This window comes from Marmota marmota, unplaced genomic scaffold (genome assembly GCF_001458135.2).
Source record: "Marmota marmota marmota unplaced genomic scaffold, marMar, whole genome shotgun sequence".
NCBI lineage: Eukaryota > Metazoa > Chordata > Mammalia > Rodentia > Sciuridae > Marmota > Marmota marmota.
In genome coordinates, this window is record NW_025999982.1 from 7471233 (window position 1) to 7494972 (window position 23740).

Consider the following 23740-nt stretch of genomic DNA (forward strand, 5'->3'; position numbering starts at 1 on the left):
ACTGTATAAGAAAAGCACCCATCTGAAATAATTGATTAAAAATATTACAGCCCAAACATGTACAAATAATTCAAATATTAACTATATTAATATTTAATTTAAAGTTAAAATTGTAGAAGCAAATGTAATTTAAGCCTTAGAACCAACTATGTATGTTATGCAATAATTTGCTATCTGCCAAGAAAGAACATTTGTTTTTAATTCAACTATAAAAGTTAGTGTAAAAGAATTAACAAAGAAGGGGATATTTTTTCTGCTGTTCATTAAGTCAAACAATTTAATTTTGTCACTTGGAGGTGTAAAGTCAGCCAGTAACATTAATTATTTTAATATCCTTCAATTTTCTGTGGAAATTTTAGGAAATACAGTCAGGCAAAAGAACTAGGGAAAAAAAATCACCTGTAATCCCAGTAATGTTTTCATGTACATTTTTTACTTCTAGTACTTTCTGTGTGTGAGTGCATGTATGAGTGTCACTCATTAAAACATGGTGACAGGAAGCGGGTGGAAGACAAATCCTCTTTGTTTTCAGTAGAGAAGCTAGGCAGAACATCTAGAGGTGAAGCAGATTCCTCAGCAACAATGAAAATTGTATCAAGAATCACAGGCAATAATAATAGCTAACAATGATAGAATGCCCACAGGCACTGTGTTCTGAAAAGAACATGAATTACTTCTATAATCCTCCTGATAGCACCATGAGCTAGGTACCATTATTACTCTTCTGCAACAGTTGAGAAACTGAGGTATACAGAAATGATATAATTTGCACATGTGTAATTAGAAGATTGAGGCCTACAGAGGTGGAGTGACCATTTTAAGATAGCTAGAAAGGTGAGCCAAGATTAGAATTCATGTCTCTTCGCTGTCAACCCACTCAAATATATTTTACTTTGCCTGATTTTAGTGACTCTAAACAAAGTTTAAGAAAGTGTTGTGGGCAAAATCCTGAATATTTCAGCAAACTCCCCAGTCATTCACACTCAGGAGGGAAATCCACAAGACCTAGCTCACAGTGGATGCCCATTCAACGCACATTAAATCTGAATTTCAGGAAGTGTTACCTGTCAACAGAGACTGGTTCTGAGGACCCTTGTTCATACCAAACACCCTGGAGAAGCTCTGAGTAGAGGTCCAAGAGATTTGTAATGAATGTTTTATAAAAGAAGGCAGAGAGGGACAGGGGAGCCCAAAAGTGGGTCTACCAATTCGTTCAACAAATATTTACCGAGGGCCTACCCCATGTCAAGTACTGTTTCAGATTCCAGGGACATAACATGAATGACTCAGATCAAGTCCCAGTGCCCACGAAGCTCGCTGGTAAAGTAGGAGGAGGAGACTGACAACGTGCAGTTAGACATTAAACACAAGGTTGCTGCTGTGAAGGAAAATAACACAGCAGAAGGGATAAAGAGTGACAGAGGAAAGCGTATTTTAGATAAGGTGGCCCAGGAGAGTCTGATAGGAGACATTTGAGCAATGAAGTGAGGAAGAAGTGTCTCAGAGGAGAGATGGTCAGGAGACCAGGGTGAGCTGGGAGGAATGGGTCCCCAGAGCTTGCTAGGGCCAGGCCATGTGGGGCCTTTGCAGGTCACAGGAAGTGTTCTGGATAGTGAGAGATGGTCAATATCATCAGAAAAATTTCATCCACATGACAAGAAATTAGCCACAAACTTTTTGAAATGTTTTTCATTTTTCTAATGAGCAATCAGTATAGATAGAGTTCAGCCATGTTTCCAACAACTTGCAAGAGATTGTTTAAACTCCTTCATGGGCTTGAAACATACACACACACTCTCTCATTCTTTAGGTGCATGTTTTCCTGAAATCCACTCCTTCCTTCCACATAACAATCTGGTTGGCATGTCATATCATAGAATTTGTGTAGCATATGTCATGGCTTTGAAATATGTCTTTAATAGTGGTTTGACAATTAAAACCACTCTGGAGGACAGTGGCAATAAAGTGAATATAAATTAGATATAGTGCTATTGATCCAGAATCACGTACTTATAAGAAACTCCTCATAAAAAACTGGTTTGGTATCTAATTCTCACTAGGACTATATTAATTCAAATATTGTAGGATATTTATTTGTTTCATTTCATATATGAAATAGTCTGAGGATCACATTACAAGACGAATGATGTGTTTCAAATTATGAGATGATCTCAATTTTAATTATTGTGTCCCACACTTTTTGGAACAAGTTGCCAAATTTTAGGCTTGAGAGAGCCTCTATACCTGTAGTTGAAAGTTGTTTCATGGTTCTAATCCAAAGCAAACATATTGAGGAACTGAATCCAATTAAACTTTTATTAGACTAGCCAATAAAAAATTTTGAACTGTAAGTTGAATACAGTGCAAATGATTTCTCCTGAAGTCACCTTTAAATACTTATAAAGTATGAAAGCATCGATGGTTTTTTATGTTACTTCCTCTATAAAGTCTCTCTTCCTTGATCCCCTGATCTTCCCCAAACACTGCCCCCCACCAACCTCTGTGCAGACGTCTATCACAGCAGTTGACACCATCAATGAGCACATCTGTCTGCTTGTCAAATCCTTGTCTCTGCACTGCCAGGCTCCTGTGGGACCATAAGGCTGGAGAAAACCCTAGTTCTCAACATGATGCCTACCATGGTACAACAGTATAATCAGTGTTTATCCACCGCAAAGAGTGAATGCAGAAATGAATTCACTTTACTTCAAAGAGTGATTTACTAATGGAAAGATGAGGACTTCAGACTCTTAGGTGTCTTTAGTTGCACTTACATAGAAGGTTGGACATGAATGAAGTCATTATTAAGTACAAATGCGTCTTTTTGAAATAGAAAAAGTCTGTGTTTGTGGGGTTTATAACACTACTTGTTAATTTTAGTCTTAATTTGTTTAATAGTGGGATTCATTTTGACATAATCAAAAATGCATATAACGTAGTTTGTTCATTCTCCATTTCTAGTACTTTCCCTTTCCTTCCCCTTCATCCCCCTGAACCCCCTTCTCTACTGGTCTTTCTTCTACTTATTTAATATTTTTTAATTGGTGTATTGTATTTATACATAAGTAGAATTCATTATGATGTATTTCTACATGCATATAGAATAATTTGGTCAACTTCATCCCACAAGTACTCCCCTTACCTACTCTTCCTCTCTTCCCCTGGAGCCCCTTCCCCTACTCCACTGTTGGACGTTTTATTTTCATGATATCCCTCCTCTTTTTGCCTCTTATTTCTCTCAACCTTTCACAAATGGGAGAAAACATTGGTTTTCTGAGTTTGGCTTCTTTCATTTGGCATGATACTCTCTCAAGTTCCCTCCATTTAATGGCATATACCATATCTCATTCTTATGGCTGACAAAATATACATATCACATTTTCTTATCCATTCATCCACTGATAGGCACTGAGGCTGGTTCCATAAATTGACTACTGTGAATTGTGCTGCTATAAACATTGATAGGACTGTACCACCACAGTATGCTGATTTTAGTTCTTTCAGATAAATACCAAGGAATGGAAAAGCAGAGTCATATGGTTGTTCTCTTCATAGTCTTTCGAGGAATCCCCATATTGCTTGTATTAATTTTCAGAAAGAAATACTATCAGATAATTTCTAAATAAGCCCAAACATAAAACAAAGTTCCAAGGGTGGAAAGTGAAACCCTATTCCCTATTCTCTTTTTTGCACCTGGTGCGAGGGCTGAGGGTATAATCTAGAACTGCCCAGCTTCCTCCAGTTGTTTAGCCTGGAAGGAACCACAGCAACAGTGAGCACAGAGGAACTTGGGGGTTCCTCAAGAACAAGGGCTGAGGTTGTCCCTTGCCAGGAACCACTTTCCCTTCAATATGGACACTAACCAAATTAGGCCAACAATTAATTGCTTGAGTAAAGTAACATTAATGTGCTTGGAAGAGTTTTAACAGTCCACATTTTAAACTGTGTAATTACATGCTTATAAGCTAGTTGAATACCTCTTAAGTTTCTCTGGGGTTTAGATGTAACTTATACATAAGGTTTGATACTCTACCAATATCAATACCCTATTAATATTCACTGTATAGTTTCTGTGTGCTGCAAAATGACACAAATAATACATTCATTTTAAGCAGACATGGTTCTTGCGCTTAAAGGCATTTCCTTGTGGTGGAAGACAGATATCAATCAGACAATAGCACAAGTACATGATTATAAATAGAGATAAGTACTCTACAGATAAGTACTCAGAGAAAACAAAAATGTGCAACATAATCACTATTTAGTGGGGGCCATGGATCAGAGATGGCTTCTTGATGAAGAACATTTTGGACGAGATTTGGAGGACATGTGGAATATTGAGGTGTGTGTGCTAAAACTCGGCATGTGATCCCAATTAAGCAATTATCTAAGGTGAAAGAGGACATGAAACATTTTAGTGTTGTTGAGCAAAAGGGCAAAGGAGAGATCAATGTAAAATGTGGTTGAAAACAGAAAGAGGTCATCGAGGCAGACATAGGCCTCATAAAGGATTTTAGTCTTTTCTCAAGAACAAAGGGAAGTCAGAAGTACCGAAGAGTTCTGAGAAGACAAGTAAAATGATGATCTACTCTTCTAAAATGAAACATTTGGCTGCACAGAAAGTGATTTATAGGGGAGCAAAGTGGGTTCAGAGAAACCATTAGGAGACCATTTCAGTGGTGGGAAACTAATGACAGGTTTGGACCAACGTGACTACAGTGTGGTTCAGATTCAGAACATGTTTTGAAGATAGAGTTAACAGGATTCCCAAGTGGATTGGGTGGGGGTATGTGAAAAAGAAAAGAATTCCAGGTGACTTTTAATTCTCTGACTTGTGCAGTGATAAGGCTTGGAGAGATATTGATTGATGAGGGATATAGTGGCAAAGGCTAGATCTGGAGAAAGATGGACAGGAATGCAGTTTGGGAACTATTAAGTTCAGGGTCAGCTGTCAGGTAGGCAATGGGATCAACAAGTGTGGGGTTCAGAGGAAAAGTATAGCCTAGCGAAATAAACAAACATAAAAACCAGTATTTGTATGGCAACTGAAATATGGGTCTTGATGAGATTGTCTAAGGAAAAAGTATAAGGTGACAAGATGAGAACAAGACCTTAGGACATTGCCTTAAGGACTATCAATGTGAAAGGAGAGTAACCCACCCAGGGAGTCAAGGAGCTGTGTGGAGGTAGGAAGAAAACAGAGAGCAAGATGCTTCAATAAGACGGTTAGTGATGGGGAAGGCTGTGACAAGTCAGGAAGATGGGACAGAATAAGCCTTATCTATACTGAGGTCATCAATGGCCTTAATGACAGCACTTCAGTATGTTAGGGACAAGCTGGATGGAGCGTGCTGAGGTGTGACCAGGAGGGAAGGAAATAGAAACAAGAAGAGCAACTTCTTGACGTAGTTCAGCATATAGGAGAGAAAAGCCAGCAGTAATAGAAGGGAGGTGGGATCCAGGGAGAATGCTTTGGTTTTAAATCTGGGAAAAACTTGAGTCCTTTTCAATACTAATAAGGAGGGCCCAATAAAGGGGAAGAAGTCAAAAATAAAGTAAAAATAAAAGGGAGAGTGAGTTTCCTGAGTTTGTTGAAGGGTCTGGGTTTGAGTTCAGTTGGTAAGATGAGCTCTAGACAAGAGGAGGGATGATTCCCAGGTGCAACTGGAAGGACACAATGGTGCAGATGCCCACCGGGGTTGAGGTTGGTAGTAGAGCAGGAAGTTGGAGTTCTCCCCATTTTGTTTTTGTAATGGTTTTGAAAAGGTATGTCTATGTGCTATGAGGGGCTTACAGTCAATGATAAATGCTATTAACTAAGCACACCAAAATTTACCCAAAGGAAAATCCCAGTAAACTTTTTTTTTTTTTTTTTTTTTGTGTGTGTGTGTGTGTAAGTGAGAATTTTGTTTGGTTGGATTTGTTTGATGACAGGTCTTTTAACTTTGCATGATCTTCTATCACAGATATATTTATGATTTTTTAAAAGTTGAAGTTAAATTTATATACAGTAAAATTTAAATTTTACCCTTTCCAGGTTCATAATGCTATGAGTTTTGACAATCATACAGTCATGTAATCATCACCAGAATCAAGGTACAGAATGTGTCAGTTACTATAACCAATTCCCTCTCCCAACACTATTCTTGGCAACCAGTAATCTGCTTTGTGTGCCTATATTTTCTCTTTCAGAATGTCATGTAAGTGGCATTGCTGTCACTGAGCATGATATTTTTGAGATACATCCAAGTTGTTGCATGTATCAACAGTTCATTCTACTTTTCTTACAGAGCAGGGTTCTATTGTATGGCTATATTACAGTTTGCTGAGCTTTTCACTGGTTGAGAGACATTTCAGGTTGTTTCCAATTCTGGAAGAGTATATTTAAAGCTGCTATAAATATTCATGTAGAGGTCTCTGTGTGGGCTATGTTTTCATTTCTTATGGATAAACACCTAGGAACTGGACTGCAAGGTTGATGACAAATACTGTGTTTAATGTTATAACACGTTGTCAACTGTCTTTCCAAGGTAGGTGTACCAAGTCACATCTTCACCAGCAATGAATGAGTTTCAGCTGTTTCTCAGCTCATTAGCACTTGTTACTCTGAGTTTTAAAAGAGATTCTAATAATTGTGCAATAGCATCTCATCACAGTTTTAATTCTACTTCTTTAATGTCTAATGATGTTGAATTTTCATGTCATTATTTGCTATCTGTTCATCTTCCAATATAATGTTTGCTCAAACATTTTGTCCACAGTTTTTTATTGTGTTTTCTTATTATTTAATTGTGATAATTTTGTAAGTATTCTGGACATAAGCCCTTCATCAGATATGTTTTTAAAATTATATTTTTAAAATAAAAATATATTGCTTTTAAAATCTTAACAGATTTTTCCAAAGAGCAGATATTTTAAATTTTGATGAAGTGCAAATTATCTCCCCCTGTCCCCTTTTCAGTACTGGAATCAAGGGCTTCACGCATGCTAGGTTAGTGCCCCACCACTATGCTGTACCTCCATCTCCTCTTTTTTCTTTTATGGTTTGTTTTTTTTATGTTCTAAGAAATCTTTGACTAATTCGAGGTTACAAAGACTTTCTTCTTTCTTTTGGAAATTTTATATTTTAAGTTTTACATTTATTCCTATGACCCAGTTCAAATAAATATTTGTACATAATGTAAGGTATAGGCTGTTCTTCTCTAATGAAGTTGTTTTAGCTAAGTCCTCTGCACTAATAAAAATTTTAGAATCAGTTTCTCAGTTTCTACACACAAGAATCAACTTGCTGGAATTTTGGCTGGGACTACATTATATCTATAGATCAATTTGGAGAGAACTGATGTCCTAAATAACCCAACTATGAATATGATATATTTCTTAATGTTTTAAAATATTTTTTCTTCTACAGTGTTTTATAGTTTTCAGTGTATAAGTATTGTATTTATTTTGTTAGATTTATCACTAAGCATTTTGCACTTTTTGATGCTACTGTCAATGATGCATTTTTCTAATGCAGTGTTTTATTTCAAATTTCAATTGCTCATTGTTTTTATACAGAAATGCAATTGAATTTGTGTATTGACTTTGTATCCTACAACTTTGATAAGCTCATTTTACTAGTTCAAATAATTTTTCTGCATTCTTTGATGTCTTCCATATAGAAATCATGTCTATATTTTCTTCCCATGATGCTCTAAATCTTTCAGAATGATATGGAATATAAGTGGTAAGAAAGGACATCATCATATTGTTTCCAATTTTAAGAAGAAAGATGGCTGTTTTTCACTATCAATTATTACTTTGAGTGAAAGCTTCTTTCTATTCCTATTTTGCTGAGAGTTTTGACTATTAATGAATGTGGAATTTTGTACGTAAGTCTCTCAGTCACCATTAAATAAAGGAGTAGCTCCTCTACATATGGTATTCATAACCCATCATGAAGTCACCATATACATGCCTAATCCTATTCTTCAATTCCTCGATGAGAACCTCAGGTTCCTGCCAGGCCAGTTTCAGTCCAGATCAGTGTTAGTGCTTCTATATACAGACCTCCATGCAGGCTCCTGCTCTTCTGCAGCCCCCATTTCCCTCCACACATCCTCTCATTCCTTCTCAGCACCATTGTTAGAATGGTGCCTCCTTCTTGGCATTTCTTAAGCATTCAGCTTATTCCATGGTTAAAATCGGTAATGACTTTCCCCATTTTCAGATCCCTACATAATGATTTAGTTTTTTTATTCTCATAGATAGTAAATAATTAAACCACATGTAATAAACTGATATCCAATAAACTGATATGCACAGTTATGTATCATAGATATCTCTGGCATAGACATATCATTTGGTTTAACTCTTTCATTTTACACATAAGGAAACTTCAGTCTAGAGAATTATTTAAAAACTGATATAGGTCAAACTGGAACGATAATTAAAGTTTTAAAATTCTCAGTGTCCATTTTTGTTTCTAATGGTAAATTCTATTATTCTGTTTTATGTATATTTGTGTGTATTTATGTCTATATCTGTGTGTGTAAGTTTCCCCAATAAAATTGTAATTTCTTATAATTATTTTTGTATTTTATATTCCTACTTCCCCTCCAAAACTATTAAAATTATTAGCATCTAGTAGTTACTCAATAAATTTATGCTGAAGGATTAATTGATTTACACGAAGACTTTTTTTTCTGCTAGAAAAGGATTCAGATATTTGGAGGTACCCAAACGCTTTGGACAAACTTGAGCTTATGTGAAATCATTCAGTTTCAACTCAGAAGTAAATAGTTACAATACAGAAAATTTTCCACTCACTGAGATTTAGGTCAGAATATAAAGCTTTCATCTTAGCCACAATCCATAGGCTTATTATGTTATACAAAGAACAAAGATGTTATATGTTTAGAGAATCAGTCATAATCAAATCTTCACCCAAGAAGTTCCGTATAAACATTAACTTGGCTCTATAGCTTTCATCCAGCTGTCTCTTTTCAAATTTACTCAAGCCAAAAAAAAAAAAAAAGATGTAAACTAAAAATATCACAATAACTGGAGGTTGACATCTGAAATCCTCTTCAATTACAGCATCCAAGTCAATGCAACAAATATTTACATTAAGAACTGGAATGTTGGGAAATGGTGGAAAAATTTGATAGGGCTGGATATCAGACATCTCTAAACTGCCCAACAATATTACATAGAATACCGTATCTAAGAAATAGCTGCTTTCTGACACCCTTCAGAGAAGCCCTGACAGAAATACCCTTATGCCATGCCAGTCAGCATAAGCCCAGGGATCAGCAGAACAGAGAAAGAGACAAGAGCTAGAGTGAGTGTTCCTGCCACTCTATCCCGCCAAACTGTGGGGCTCTTCTTCTCCCCAATACCACTGCCTCATTCCTACCCACTCCACTTGGAGAGGGGGCTGCTATGGGAGGACTGAAGTAGATCAACATTTCTGAGAAAATGTCCACGGAGCGTAGAAGACAAAGGACAGACTAATGATGTGATGTAGCAGTGTTACACTAGGGACACATTTTAATTTCTCTGTTTCTCACTTTAAAATGATAAAAGACTCCTGAGTCTGTTAAAAATTGGGTTGTGCTAACATCTAATTATGGCAAAGCGCGATGCAACAATAATATAACAAAAACAATAAGAACAAAATGCTTATCTGAATATTCACACTGTCAGTGTGAACAAGCACCAAATTCCCTGGATTGCTGGAAACCTGTTTGGCTTTGTCAGAGTGGATGTGGTTTTAAACAGTCCTTCTGCCTAAGGGCTGATCAGGAATCACTAAGACACAATGCTATACAGCATGTTTCTCTCAATAGCAGAGCAATCATTTGGTGGGAATTACTGAAGTTTATTTAGTAGCACTTAAACTACTTTTACATGATTCCTGAACTCAAAAATCCCATTTCTTGGTTTCTACTCAAAGGACTTAAAATCAGCATACTACAGTGACACAGCCATGTCAATGTTACTAGCAGCTCAATTCACAATAGCTAAACTATGGAACCAACCTAGGTGTCCTTCAATAGATGAATGGATAAAGAAAATGGGGTATATATATTCAATGGATATTACTCAACTTTAAAGAAAAATGAAATTATGGCATTTGCCAGTAAAGTTGGAGAAAATCATGCTAAGTGAAATAAGCCAATCCCAAAACACCAAAGGCCGAATGTTTTCTCTGATATGAGGATGCTAATTCATGATGAGGTGGGGGTGGGGGGCACTAGGGAAAAATAGAGTTACCTTAGATTAGATAGAGAGGAGTGAAGGGAGGAAGGGAGGGGATATAGGGATAGGAAGGACAGTAGAATGAAATAGACATTATTACCTTATGTACATATATGACTGCATAACTGATGTGATTCTACACCATGTACCATCAGAAAAATGATAAATGATACCCCACCTATGTATGATATAGTATACTTTGATAAAGTATGTAAGTACATTCTACTGTCATGTATAACTAATTAAAACAAATAAAATGATAACAGAAAAAAAATGATCATTATTATCTCTGCATTCTCACTGTGTTTTGTTGGTACCTTCTCATAAAGCTTCTATATTGTGTCATCATTACTTGTGCTTATGTGTGTCACTACCACCAAACTGTGAGCCCCTGAAGATCAGGATCTCTGTGTTCTTTTCAGGGCCACAGTAGTTTTGTGAATGCTACATGAATAATAAATAATGAGTGAATGAATGAACTATTTGCAAAAACTAATGGCTACTTGACATACTATCTATGTAGAATCCGTCCAGATTGACATTCATATGTTTTTTATCTATGGATCAAAAGAAATCAGTCCAAGAACTCTCTCAGTTTTTAATCTGTTGTTGATTTTATTGTTTTCACTCTTATCTCCAAAACTCTTATGAATTGGACATTTGATTATTTCAATAACTTAAATGGGAAAATTCATACATGGAATTAAGTGGCAAGTTAATAAGTGACAATATTCAGTATCACAAAGAGTATATAACAAAACTTGCTTGTATTGCTGCTTCTTATACTTCATTGTGTATTTCTCTTTGCTAAAGCATAACGTGTGGTAGTTCTCTTGCCCCTGCAAGTCGTGAATCCCTCTTGTTCTCGTCTTTCTCACACTGTTGGCAGTTCACTTAGGTCTGTTTCTCTCCTTCCTTTGGTGAGTTCATCTTTTCTAGACTCTCAGCTATCTCATCTGGGGCAGCCAGTCTTGAACAAGGGGCTGAGCAGCTGTGGGTGCTTGTGTTCTTTATTGTTTTCAGTGAGAAGCGGAGCTTGGCAGAGCTGCAGGCAGCAGCTGGCGTGCAGTGATTATTTAGCCCCTCTCTGTCAGAGACCTGGGGTCCTTTCTAATTTCCCTGTCCTAAGAGCTGGGAAGGAGGAGTTCACAAGGGCTCATAGGACCAACTGCTTTCACCACAACAGCCCTGCCAAAGGCTCCTGGGCTGTTCCAGCCCCTCCTGCTCCAGCGTCCCCCCACCTCTAGACATGCAGCCTTCACAGGGTTGCACCTGTGTCTTCATCAAGCCTTTCCTCTTGCCCATTTCAACCTCCTCTCACTATCTCAGGAACTCCTCAAAGCCTCCAGTCCCTGGATAAGTCCACTTGTTGATTTCAGACATGGTTAGAGATTCATGTGTTTCTATTGGTACCATAACTCTAGATTTGGTGCAGCACAAATGGAGTCTGACAATAGAAATCACCACACTGAGAATCTTACTCTTAAACGGGGCCTCCTATGCAACACAGGAAACACAGGAACGAGAGAAACACACTGGTACTTATTGATATGACGCATCAAGACCCAATTTCCACCTTTTTCCTGTTTGACTCTGCATCACAGAAAACTGATCCCTGACTTCTTTAATAACTAGGTAAGGTCAGCCAATGGGAGACCCTGGTGGAAGACTGAGAGGAGGATGAAACAGATGTCCAGGATTGTCGCCTGGATGATGTGTCAGCACCTGTGGCTCTTCAGTGGTCAGTACTCCATGGCCAGTCTGGGAGCACTCACCAGGTCTCACTCCTACCTGTGAGCGCCAGCTCTTGAGTCTTAGTAACAGCACCTTGTCTTGTTGTCCCTCCAGTTCTAAGTGTGGGACCTGCCATTACTGATCTTGGAGCACTGCATCACTGCTTGTTGAGTTTCTAAGCAATACATCTTCTGTGCTCTTGTCTTACTGTATTAGATTCCTTTCACTGAAAGGCTGGGAGTGGCTTAGTTTTTCTGGCTGGAGCATGACTTGAAGATCAAAAATCTGAAGAGTTATCTTCAAAGATAATAAGAGGCGATTCTTTTCTTTGAGGGAAAAGGGGCATTGCAGTGAAGGAATTCTAGGTTAGTATTCTTAAAGAATATCAGATAAAGTAGACTTTACGCCAAAGTTAATCAGAAGGGAGAAAGGTCATTTCATACTGCTTAGGGGAGTCATACAATAATAAAAAATTATAACTGTAACTATTTATGTTCCAAACAATACAGCATCTATATACATCAAACACCCTTTTCAACATCAAGAATCAAATAGACTACAACATAATAATACTGGGTGGCTTTGACACACTTCTCTCATCACTGCATAGATCTTCCAAACAAAAGCTAAACAAAGAAGCTACAGAATTAAAAAAAAATTTAGACTTAACAGACATATATAGAACATTTCACTTATCAATGACTGAATGATTTTCTTTTCAGCAGCACATGGATTATTTTCTAAAATATATCATATTTTAGGTCACAAAGCAGCTCTTAGCAAATAAAAAAAATAATACCTTGCATTCTATCAGACCTTAATAGAATGAAATTAGAACTCACTGATAAAATACAAACCAGAAACTACTATAAAACCTGGAGATTAAATAATACACTATTGAATGATGAATGGATAGCAGAAGAAATCAGTCATGACATAAAAAAAAATACTTGGAGGTAAATGAAAAAAGTGATACAACATGATACAACATATAAAAATTTCCAGGACACTATGGAGGCATTGAACTCATTCGTTAAAAGAATAGAAAAACACCAAATAAATAATCTAACATTACATCTCAAGGCCCTAGAAAAAGAATGAATTTACACCAAAATAAGTAGAACACAGGAAATTATTAAAAATCAGAGCCAAATTCAATAAAATCAAGATAAAAAATTTTAAAAATCAATGAAACAAAAAATTGGTTCTTTGAAATAATAAGCAAAATCGATAAACCCTTGGCCAACCTAACCAAAAGAAGGAGGGGAAGAAACTCAAGTTATTAAAATCCATGATAAAAAAGGAAACATTGCCACACACACTTCTAAAATATAGAAAGTATCTTGAAAATTTATACTCCAATAAGCTAGAAAATTTAAAAGACACTGACAAATTCCTAAAGACATATGACTTACCCAAATCAAACCAGAGGATATAGAAAATTTAAATAGATCAATTGCAAGTAATGAAATTGAAGATGCCATAAAAGCCTGCCAACAAATAAAAGCCCAGGACTGGATGGATGCTCACCCAAGTTCTACCAGGGCTTCAAAGACAAACTAACACCAATCCTCCTCAGATTATTCCATGAAACAAAGAAGAAGGGAACTTTCAAAAACTCATTCTATGAAGCTAGTATCACCCTAATACCAAAACCAAACAGAAACACATCAAGGAGTTTCAGACCAATATCTTTGATGAATATTGATGCAAAAATTCTTAATAAAATACTGGTAAATCACATATAAAAACACATTAAAAAGACAGTGCACTATGATCAAGTGGGTGTCATCCCAGGGATGCAAGGTTGGTTCAACATATGGAAATTAATAAACCTATTCTCCACATAAATAAGACTTAAAGGCAAGAATCCAATGATTATCTCAATAGATGCAGAGAAAGCATTGGTCAAAACAGAGCCTCCATTCTTGTTTAAAACACTAGAAAAACTATAGATAAAAGGCACACACCTCAGCACTGAGGCATAAGACAAACCCAAGGCCAACATCATTCTAAATGGAGAAAAACTGAAAGCATACCGTCTAAAATCAGGAACAAGACTTGATGCCCACTTCACCACTTCTATTCAACATAGTCCTTGAAACTCTAGCCAGAGAAATTAGGCAAAAGAAAAAAATTAAAGGTATATGAATAGGAAAAGAAGAGCTCCAAGTATATCTGTCAACAACACAAACCATATTTAAAAGATTCAAAAAAACTCACCTAAAAATTTCTAGAACTCATAAATGAATTCAGCAAAGTAGCAGGATATAAAATTAACACCCATAAATCAACTGCAATGATGATGAATATACCAATGATGAATCAGCTGAAAGAGAAATTAGGAAAACTATCCCATTCACAATAGCCTCAAAAAAACATAACACTTGGGAATCAATCTAACAAAAGAGGTGAAAGACCTCTACAATGAAAACTACATAATACTAAAGAAAGAAATTGAAGACCTTAGATAATGGAAAGATCTCCTATGTTCATGGATAGGCAGAATTAATATTGTCAAAGGGCCATACTACCAAAAGTGCTATAGAGATTTAATGCAATTCCTATTATAATTCCAGTGATGTTCTTCATCGAAATAGAAAAAGCAGTCGTGAAATTTATTTGGAAAAATAAGAGACCCAGAATAGCCAAAGCAATCCTTTGCAAGAAGAGTGAAGTAGGAAGCATCACAATACCAGACCTTAAAGTATACTACAGAGCTATAGTAACAAAAAATGGCATGGTATAGGCACCAAAACAGACATGAAGATCAAAGGGACAGAATAGAAGACACAGAGACAAACCCACATAAATACAGTTATCCCATACTAGACAAAGGCACCATAAACCTACATTGGGGAAAAGATAGCCTCTTCAACAAATGGTGCTGGAAAAACTGGGAATCCATATGTAGCAGAATGAAATTGAGCCCCTATCTCTTACTCTGCACAAAACTCAACTCAAAGTGGATCAAGGACCTAGGAATTAGACCAGAGACCTAGGAATTAGACCAGACACTCCAACAGTCACCTTAGGAACTGACTTCTTCAACAAGACTCCTAAAGTGCAAGAAGTAAAATCGAAAATCAATAAATGGGCTGGGGTCAAACTATAAAGCTTCTTTTCAGCAAAAGAAATAATCAAGAACATGGAAAAAGAGCCTACAGAATGGGAGAAAATCTTTGCCACCTGCACCTCAATAGGGTGTAAATATGCAAAGAACTCAGAAAGGTTAGCAATAAAAAACCAAATAACCCATTTAATAAATGGCAAAGGAACTGAACAGATACTTCTCAAAAGAAGAAATATGATCAGACAACAAATATATGAAAAAAAATCTTCAACATCTCTAACAATTAGAAAAATTCAAATTAAAACCACATTGAGATTTCATCTCACTTTGGTCAAGAGTGGCAATTATCAAGAATACAAGTAATAATAAATGTTGGTGAGGATGTGGGGAAAAGGGTATACTCATACATTATTGGTTAGACTGCAGATTGGTGCAACCACTCTGGAAAACAGTATGGGGATTCCTCAGAAAACTTGGAATGGAACCATCATTTGACCCAGTTATCCCATTCCTTGGTATATGTCCAAAGGACTTAAAATCAGCATACTACAGTGACACAGCCATATCAATGTTTATAGCAGCACAATTCACAATAGCTAAGTTATGGAGCCAACTTAGGTGTCCTTCAACAGATGAATGGACAAAGAAAATGTAGTGTATATACATAATGGAATATTACTCAGCCATAAAGAAGAATGACTTTATGACATTTGCCAGTAAATGGACAGAACTGGAGAGTATCATGCTAAGTGAAATAAGCCAATCTCCCCAAATCAACAGTTAACTGTTTTCTCTGATATGCAGAAGCTAACCCACAATACAAGAGGGACAGGAAGAACAGAAGTTCAGTGGATTAGACAAAGGCTAATGAAGGAAAGGAAAGGGGGATAAGAATAGGAGAGACAGTGGATGAATCTGACATAAGTTTCCTATATACATACATGAATACAACACAGTGAATCTCACCATTGTGTACATCCACAAGACTGGGGTCCCAATTAGAATAAGATATATTTCATGCTTGTATAATTATATCAAAATGGACTCAGCTGTCATGTATAACTTAAAAAGAACCAACAACAAAAAAGAATATTCTATAAAGGATATCCCGAGCTACTTCAAGGAGTGATATTGCAAATTTGCCACAAAGCAGTTTTGCAGGGGCTTATCCTACTACATATAGTGTTGTAGAATTAGGAAACACTTTCCTGGAGGACAGAAAGTTTGCTGAATGCCTTTCAAGTTTTAGCCATACCTCCTGGGAAGCTGTACAGCAGTTTAAGGAAAACAACTGCATTCTTTCCCCCCGCCCCCTGCACCCCCTCAGTATGGGAACTGAAATCAGGGCCTGGCACATGCTAGACAAATCCTCTAGCATGAGCTACATCCCAATTCTTCTTTATTTTTTATCTTGAAACAGGGTCTTGCTAAGTTCCCCAGCCTGGCAACTTGTGATCTTCCTGCCTCCGTCTACTGAGTGGCTGGTATTACAGGTACGTTCTTTTTACTTACCATTTTCTCTGTTGAGGGAAAGTTAGGTGAAATGGCAGTTTAATCTTTAGAAAAAAATCTTGTATGGCTCTATTTGTTATTTGGAAATAGAGAATGACACTGCTCTAAGCCTGGTCCATTATTATCACTACACAGATGCTAAATAAGCAGCACAGAAAACAAGAGAGCCCACCACTGTGGTGCATGATCAGAGAGAGAATGCGGCCCCAGCATGCCACCGACATGCCATATGGCCACAAATCTAAAGGCTCTGAAAGATGCCATGCTTGCACAAGCCCTGAATACCTGCTTTCATTCCCAGTTGGAGTGCTTGAACTACAATATATGGGCCATCTATTTATTAAAGGAGAAAGCTTACTTTGGCATAGGATAAATTGGTGCTTGCAGCAAGATGCAGTTTAATACAAAGGATGTTTCTTGAACTTCTTTCAGATCTGAGATCCACAGCTTTAGTGTTTGGGGTGTGGATTTTAAAACTGCATGACTCTTCCCCAGCCCCTTTTCTGCAGCTGGCATGAGAAGGAGATTCCCATTCTCTCCATGCCCTGTTCTTTACTTGCTCAAAGCTGAGGCGGCAAAGACACTGGCAGCCTCATGCAGCTTTTCATGGAAAGCCTCCACTCTAACTGGCGCCTGAATGCAATCTCAGACTGTCCCAGGAGACCGTCATGCTCTGAGGTGAATTTGTAATGTCAAGGCCAACAAAGAAGTTAACACACACTTTTACCGTTCGAGAAAAAGAAAAAAGTCTGCAGGCTTACTGAAGGAGCTCTGCTTCTGTGAGTGCCTCTGTCCTCTGCTCCCCAGTGACAAGGGCCAGTTCATCCCTCAGTTCCTGGATTTCCTTTTGAAGGCATATAATCATCTATGAAAGGCAACGTGGGAGGGTAAATGTCAGTTTCTCATTAATGTGACCTGATGGCAGAGAGCATATATCTTTTAGAATTATGAACTATTTATGGATATAAAAATGGTTAGAGAATGATCTAAAAGGCACTTCTGTACCTACCAGCCATCTTTGTATTTATTTATTTATTTTATTTATTTATCTTTTTATTTATTCATTTTATCGGTTCTTTTTTAGTTATACATGATAATTGAACCCATTTTGATGTAATTATACAAGCATGGAATATATATTATTCTATTTAGGACCTCAGAACCTCTCCTTCCTCCAAAATTTCATAATTTGTAAATCTTAATATTGTATCAAATAGCTGTAGAATAATAATAACAACTATGATTATTATCATTATTATTTGGTATTGGGGATTGAAGCCAGGGACACCTTAACACTGAGCTACCTATATTCCCAGTCCTTTTTATTTTTTATTTTCAGACAGGGGGTCTCACTAAGTTGCTGAGGCTGGCCTCGAGTTTGTGATCCTCCTGCCTCTGTCTCCTGAGTAGCTGGGATTACAGGTGTATACCAACACACCTGACTTAGAATTAATTTTTAACAAACAAAACATACTGATGTAACTGGAACCTGCTATTTTCTATTCCCCTTCTGTCCTCTCTGGGATGATCACTCGAATACCTTTACTATACTTAGTTAAGTTGCACTTGACAGTTATGGTATGAATTTACATTATCTTCAGCTATGTGTATGTATGTTCCTGTTTCCCCACATTTTTGTTACTATGTAATATGGACAGGTGCTTTAATTTTATCAATCTGGTAGGTGTTAAATGATATCTCATTTTAGTTCTAATCTGCATTTTCATAATATTAGTGAATCTGATCATCTTTGCATATGTATATTGATTGTTTGGGTTTCTCCTTCTGAGAATATGTATTCACATTCTTGCCAAGATATCAATTGATTTGTTTTTCTTTTCCTTTTTAATCTGCAGCCTTCTTCATATATTCTGGATCTGAATCCTTTGCTAGTTTTACATGATTCACCTATTTTCTCCCAATCTATATCATGTTCTCCTCTTCATGGTGTTATTTTTGATAGATGGAAGTTTTGAATCTCAATATAATCAAATTAGCAATTTTTTAAGCTGTACTTTTGTATTTTCTTAAAGAAAATCTGTATTACCCCAAACCAAAGTTTATTTTGTGATATTTAAAAAGCATTAAAGCTTTACTTTTCACACTTAGGTAGCTTTTATTTTGTATAAGATATAACATAGGAATCAAATTTCAATTTTTTTATATGACTAACCATATAAAATTGCTAATATAATTATGCTATATAACATATTTCTATATGTAAATGTGTCTGCTTCTGGGCTAGAGTTGAAAACATTTGCCTATATACATGATAATGCTATAATTTAAATTATTATATCTTAAAGAAATTTTGGCATCTAGAAAAGACAACCCCCTTCCATATTTTGCTTAGAGTTGCCTATTCTTGGCCATTTGCTCTTCCATATAAATTTTGGGACTAGCTCATCAAATTATATAAAAGCCTTCCTCAAATTTTATTTGGAATTACATTGAGTCATCCCATCCATGAACATGGTAAGCCTCTCTCCTTCAATAAAAATTTATAATTTTTCTATAAATATCTTATTTATAGAAAAAAGTTTTTGTTGATATTGTAATTGGAATTTTGGAAAATTATATTTTCTAATTGTTGGCCTCTGGAATACAAAAACGCAATTCAGTTTTGGATTATATACTAAATAATTTTCCAAGCATATTTTGGTTCTGTTTATTATTAAATATTCTTGAATGTTCTACATAAACAATAAAATTATCTGCAAGTAAGGACAGATGTTTTCTTCTTTTCTAATTCTCATGCATTTTATTATTTTTTATTGTCTCACTGTCCTAGCTAGGATCTTCATGTGTAATTCTTAAAACAGTCTTTTGTTATTTCTTCTAACATTTCACTTTTAAAGTGATGTTTATGTAATTTTTTGATTAATATGCTTTATTAGTTTAAATGTTCACTTACAGTTTAATGAGTCTTTCAGTGTGTGGATGAATGCTTAATGTTATCAAATACTTTATTTGAAATCATCCAATTTTTTTTCGTTTAAACTGTGCATGTGATCAATCACCTACATTCATGTAATTTGTCTTTTAATTTGAACTATTTCAGAATACAGAAAAGGCATTAAATAATATATGATACCCATTACATAGCTGAAGTTAACACCCATGTCCCCACTATTTAAGAAATAAAACATTATAGATCTCTTAAAAGCTCTCACCCCTGTATTGCCTTCCATAAACAAATTCTCATTATAATTTTGTTTTTTATTTTTCCCATTTTTTTCTATGCATTGATATATTTTCTAGTGATAACTTATTCCTAAATACTTTTTTGGGGCGGGTACTGGGGATTGAACCCAGGGGCACTCAACCACTGAGCCACATCCCCAGCCCTATTTTGTATTTTATTTAGAGACAGGGGCTCACTGAGTTGCTTAGGGTCTTCTTGTTACTGAGGATGGCTTTGAATTCGAGATCCTGCTGCCTCAGCCTCTGAGCTGCTGGGATTACAGAGATGCACCACGGCGCCCAGCTTATCCCTAAATCCTTGAAATAAACCCCCTGTGATCATTATGCAAACTTCCTAAAACAAAAATTAGCAGCTCCAATCCAGCTTTCACACTCCTTTGACTATTTGGTATTACTCACCAGAAAAAAAGAAAGAAGGGGGGTGGGGGGAGAAAAGAACAGACAATAAAAAGAGAGAAAAGAACAAAAAAGAAAGAATGGAATGGAAAGAGAGAGAGAGAAAAGAAAGAAAAAAAAATATAGTTTGTCTTTCAGTACCTTTGCTAATTCTATAACTTTGCTAGCAGGTTGCCAGGCTAAAAGGGTTGTATGAATTTGAACTTCAAAATCATGAGAGGTAGTGCCGAGAGTTTCAGTTTTTTATATAAAGTACTTTTTGTTCTACTTAGAGTCCAGGCTAAGGCAGACAAGCTGTGCTAATGCCTCTCTATGCCATTAGATTCCACCCCCCCTCCCACAGGCTTTTTGTTAGGGAGATAAGAAGATATCTTAGGTTCAAAATTCCAGGACCTACTCCTATCCCTTTGTTACAACTCTTTTTACCCACTCCAGGACAACTGTAGCCTCAGCTTTCTTTCAGGCTCTGGTGAATTCTTTTAATTTCTTTCAACCTCAGATATATATTTCAAAGATGCTTCTAAAAATTTATTTAGGTGAGTTTCAAGTGATCTGGACCACATCAATATGAACAGAAGTCCCAAAGAATGTGGTACTGAGTATTTTGCACATGTCAGTGTTCCTAGGATTTTATTTGAATGCATATAGGAGAGTCTGAATTTTATTTGTTAGCTTCTTTTAAAAAATATTCCCAGAATCATCAAGCTATGAAGAACAAAAATCTTCAGACAAGAACCGTGAGTCATTCATTTGAACTCTCCTCCAAAAAATTAATATATTTGGTGCAATACATTTTGCTTCTATTAAACCTTTCAAAGTGAAATGTAAAAAATTACATTATTTCCCTGTCTTATCGAGTAGATATATCAAACTAAGCCAACTTTTTATGATTTGAGATGACCACAGTTATACCTCCCATCAGATTACTGCAGGAACTCTGAAATTAAAGCCATCCTGAGAAGATACTGGCCCAAGCCCAGTCACCAACTCTGACCTGGCTCACAGTTCTTTTATCACCTCTCTCTGAAGTACCAATACTTTTAAGGAAAGTAGGGCAGATCCTTGATCACTCCCATCTTACAGGGCTGCTTCCACATTTGCCATTATAATTTGAGAGTAAGGCATAAGAAATCCCACCCAGTTGTGTCTTAGGTGGTTTCTAGACAAATTTCCAATTGTCACTTACACTTCAGATAAACTATGTACATAAAATAGTAAATAGAAATGTCAGTGTTCAGAAGAAATTATTATAGAAATGAGGAAACAACACCAGTTAATTACTAGATTGTTCTGTACTAGGCAGACCCCAGCAACTTGTTCAATTATCAGCTATTGGCTTTTCACTCCTCATCTCTGTTTTCTTTAAATCTCTCACAGATCCACATCAAACACATAATAATGTTCGCCTTTCTTCAAATTCATCATGTCGCTTCAAGGAAGCGTCTCTCTAGACAATTCAAAGGAAAACCCCTTCCAATGTCTAATATGTTGATTTTTATTAATTTTTGTCTTCGGGGCAGTAATGTCATAACTGTCTGTCTTGTTCTGCACAGGAATGTCATAGGGCAGCTGGAAGGTAGGGACAGTAGGAAGTGCAATTTCTCTTGACTCAGGCCCTTGCATTCCATCTCTTCTTCCCTGTGGGGGCTCTTCTTGATGCTGATACCTGACCAGGGCCTGTACTGGAAATAGACTCCTGCCTCATCCATTGGTTTCTCCAGAAGAGAATTCTATCAGGGAAGCCTGGTGCTCCCAGAGGCAAGCAGGGTAAAACAGATATTCCCATCATTCCTTTTTCTTCCTTTCTCTCTATTATTTCAGGGGAGAAGGGGCAGATAATCAAGAGGAAGTAATTAATATGGAAAACAGTAAATTTGAGAAATTTTTAATTGAAGCACTGTTGGCAAGATTTCATATTCCTTAATAATGCATACCAGAAAACCTACATCAGCTTATATTCTGGAGAAATAAGTAAAATTGAGTGATTTTTAAAAAATGTTATATAATCCATTTTTTTTTTTTTGGTAGTGCTGGGGATTGAACCCAGGGTTTCACAGAGCCTAGACACATGCTATACCACTGAGCTGTATCTTTCACCAGCCCTAACAAATCTTCTATTTGGGGATGGGGGGTTACCAGGGATTGAACTCAGGGGCACTCAACCACTGAGCCACATCCCCATCCCTATTTTGTATTTAATTTAGAGACAGGGTCTCACTGAATTTTCTTCTTGTTACTGAGGCTGGCTATGAACTTGTGATTCTGCTGCCTCAGCCTCTGAGCTGCTGGGATTAAAGGTGGGAACCACTGTGCCTAATATATCAATCTTAATTATGGAATTTGACAAAACTTGAGATATTTCATTTCTACATTTTAAGTGTTGGCATGAGCTGATTTGGTACTGCATTTCCTTTATAGAAAGCTAACAAACAGAAAAGAGAAAATATATACATTCATGAAACTTGAAGTTTTTTTCCCTTAAAAAAAGTGTTTTGATAAAGGAGGATTTATTACTATCAAACAAGAAACTTGCTCATTTTTCCATGAATCAGACTGATAATTTTTGAAAGTCCCTAGAATATAGGAGAGTGATTCAAAATATTTTTCCCATTAGCATTTCTCTTTCGTTATAAGCATTTATACAAGATGGCTTGTTCTTGTCTCTAGAAAGCTAAACTGAGTTTTGGAACAGGCTGCCTATGTATTTAGGACTCAGGGCACAACTCTGTGGTAAAGTGGTGGGAGCTGGAGGTAGGAGCACAGATTCTTGGCTGGACTGTCTAGATTTGAATCCTGGCTCTGCTACTTATTTTTGTTATTGCTGTTGTTTCTTGGTACTGGGGATCAAACTCAGGTGCTTTATCACTGAGTACTGACCCTTTTTAGATTTATTTTGAGACAGGGTCTAAGTTGCTGAGACTCACTAGCACTGTGATTATGAGCAAGTTACCATCCTTGTGCCTCAATTTTATTATCTGCAGAGACAGAGCCAGCATTTACTCATCGACTTGTTCTGAGAATTTAATCAGTTAATGCCTTACTTAGAACACTGTCTAGTACAGAGTAAATGCTCCAGCCCGAGTTTTAGCTAATCTTTGATATAATCATTTTTTTCAACAGTTGCAAGTTGCTTACCGATCTGGGATCGATTTCTTCATTAAGAACAGCTTCATTCTTTATGAGTGCCACTCGTTGTGCAAATCTGCAGGTAGATATAGATTCCTACAAAGCAAAACAACTTTTAAAAGGGTTATAGCAGGGAGAGAAATTTCTTGTTAGACAAAACTTAAATTTTAGTCATAGAAAAAAGATGCATACCTAAAGAGTGATGTATATAAAAACCACAATGAAGAATGATGCCTCTAAATTAGGGAACTTAGCTCTGGAAGGTTATTTTCTTGATTTTGTCTTAATAAAATGACCAATGCCAAAAATATGGGAGATCCTAAGACCCCAAATGGCAACTGACATGTGTTTTTAAGTATTGATCTGTTAAACCAGAACCAGACATGTAAGTCATAATCACAGCAGGTACCACAACCACAAACATGAGAGACTACAAAATAAATATTTGTA

At 36.5% G+C, this 23740-nt stretch overlaps 1 protein-coding gene across 3 annotated transcripts in view; it reads right to left on the minus strand.

Moving 5' to 3' along the window:
* Nucleotides 1–23740, minus strand: part of Kif6 (kinesin family member 6) — a 394766-nt gene that overhangs the window by 215918 nt on the left and 155108 nt on the right. For all 3 annotated transcript variants that reach the window (XM_048805240.1, XM_048805239.1, XM_048805241.1), the window contains 2 exons: nucleotides 23300–23386; nucleotides 17326–17429 (listed from right to left, as the gene is read on the minus strand). In XM_048805240.1, coding sequence (XP_048661197.1) covers nucleotides 17326–17429; nucleotides 23300–23386 — 191 coding nt within the window. The remainder of the gene's footprint in view (nucleotides 1–17325; nucleotides 17430–23299; nucleotides 23387–23740) is intronic.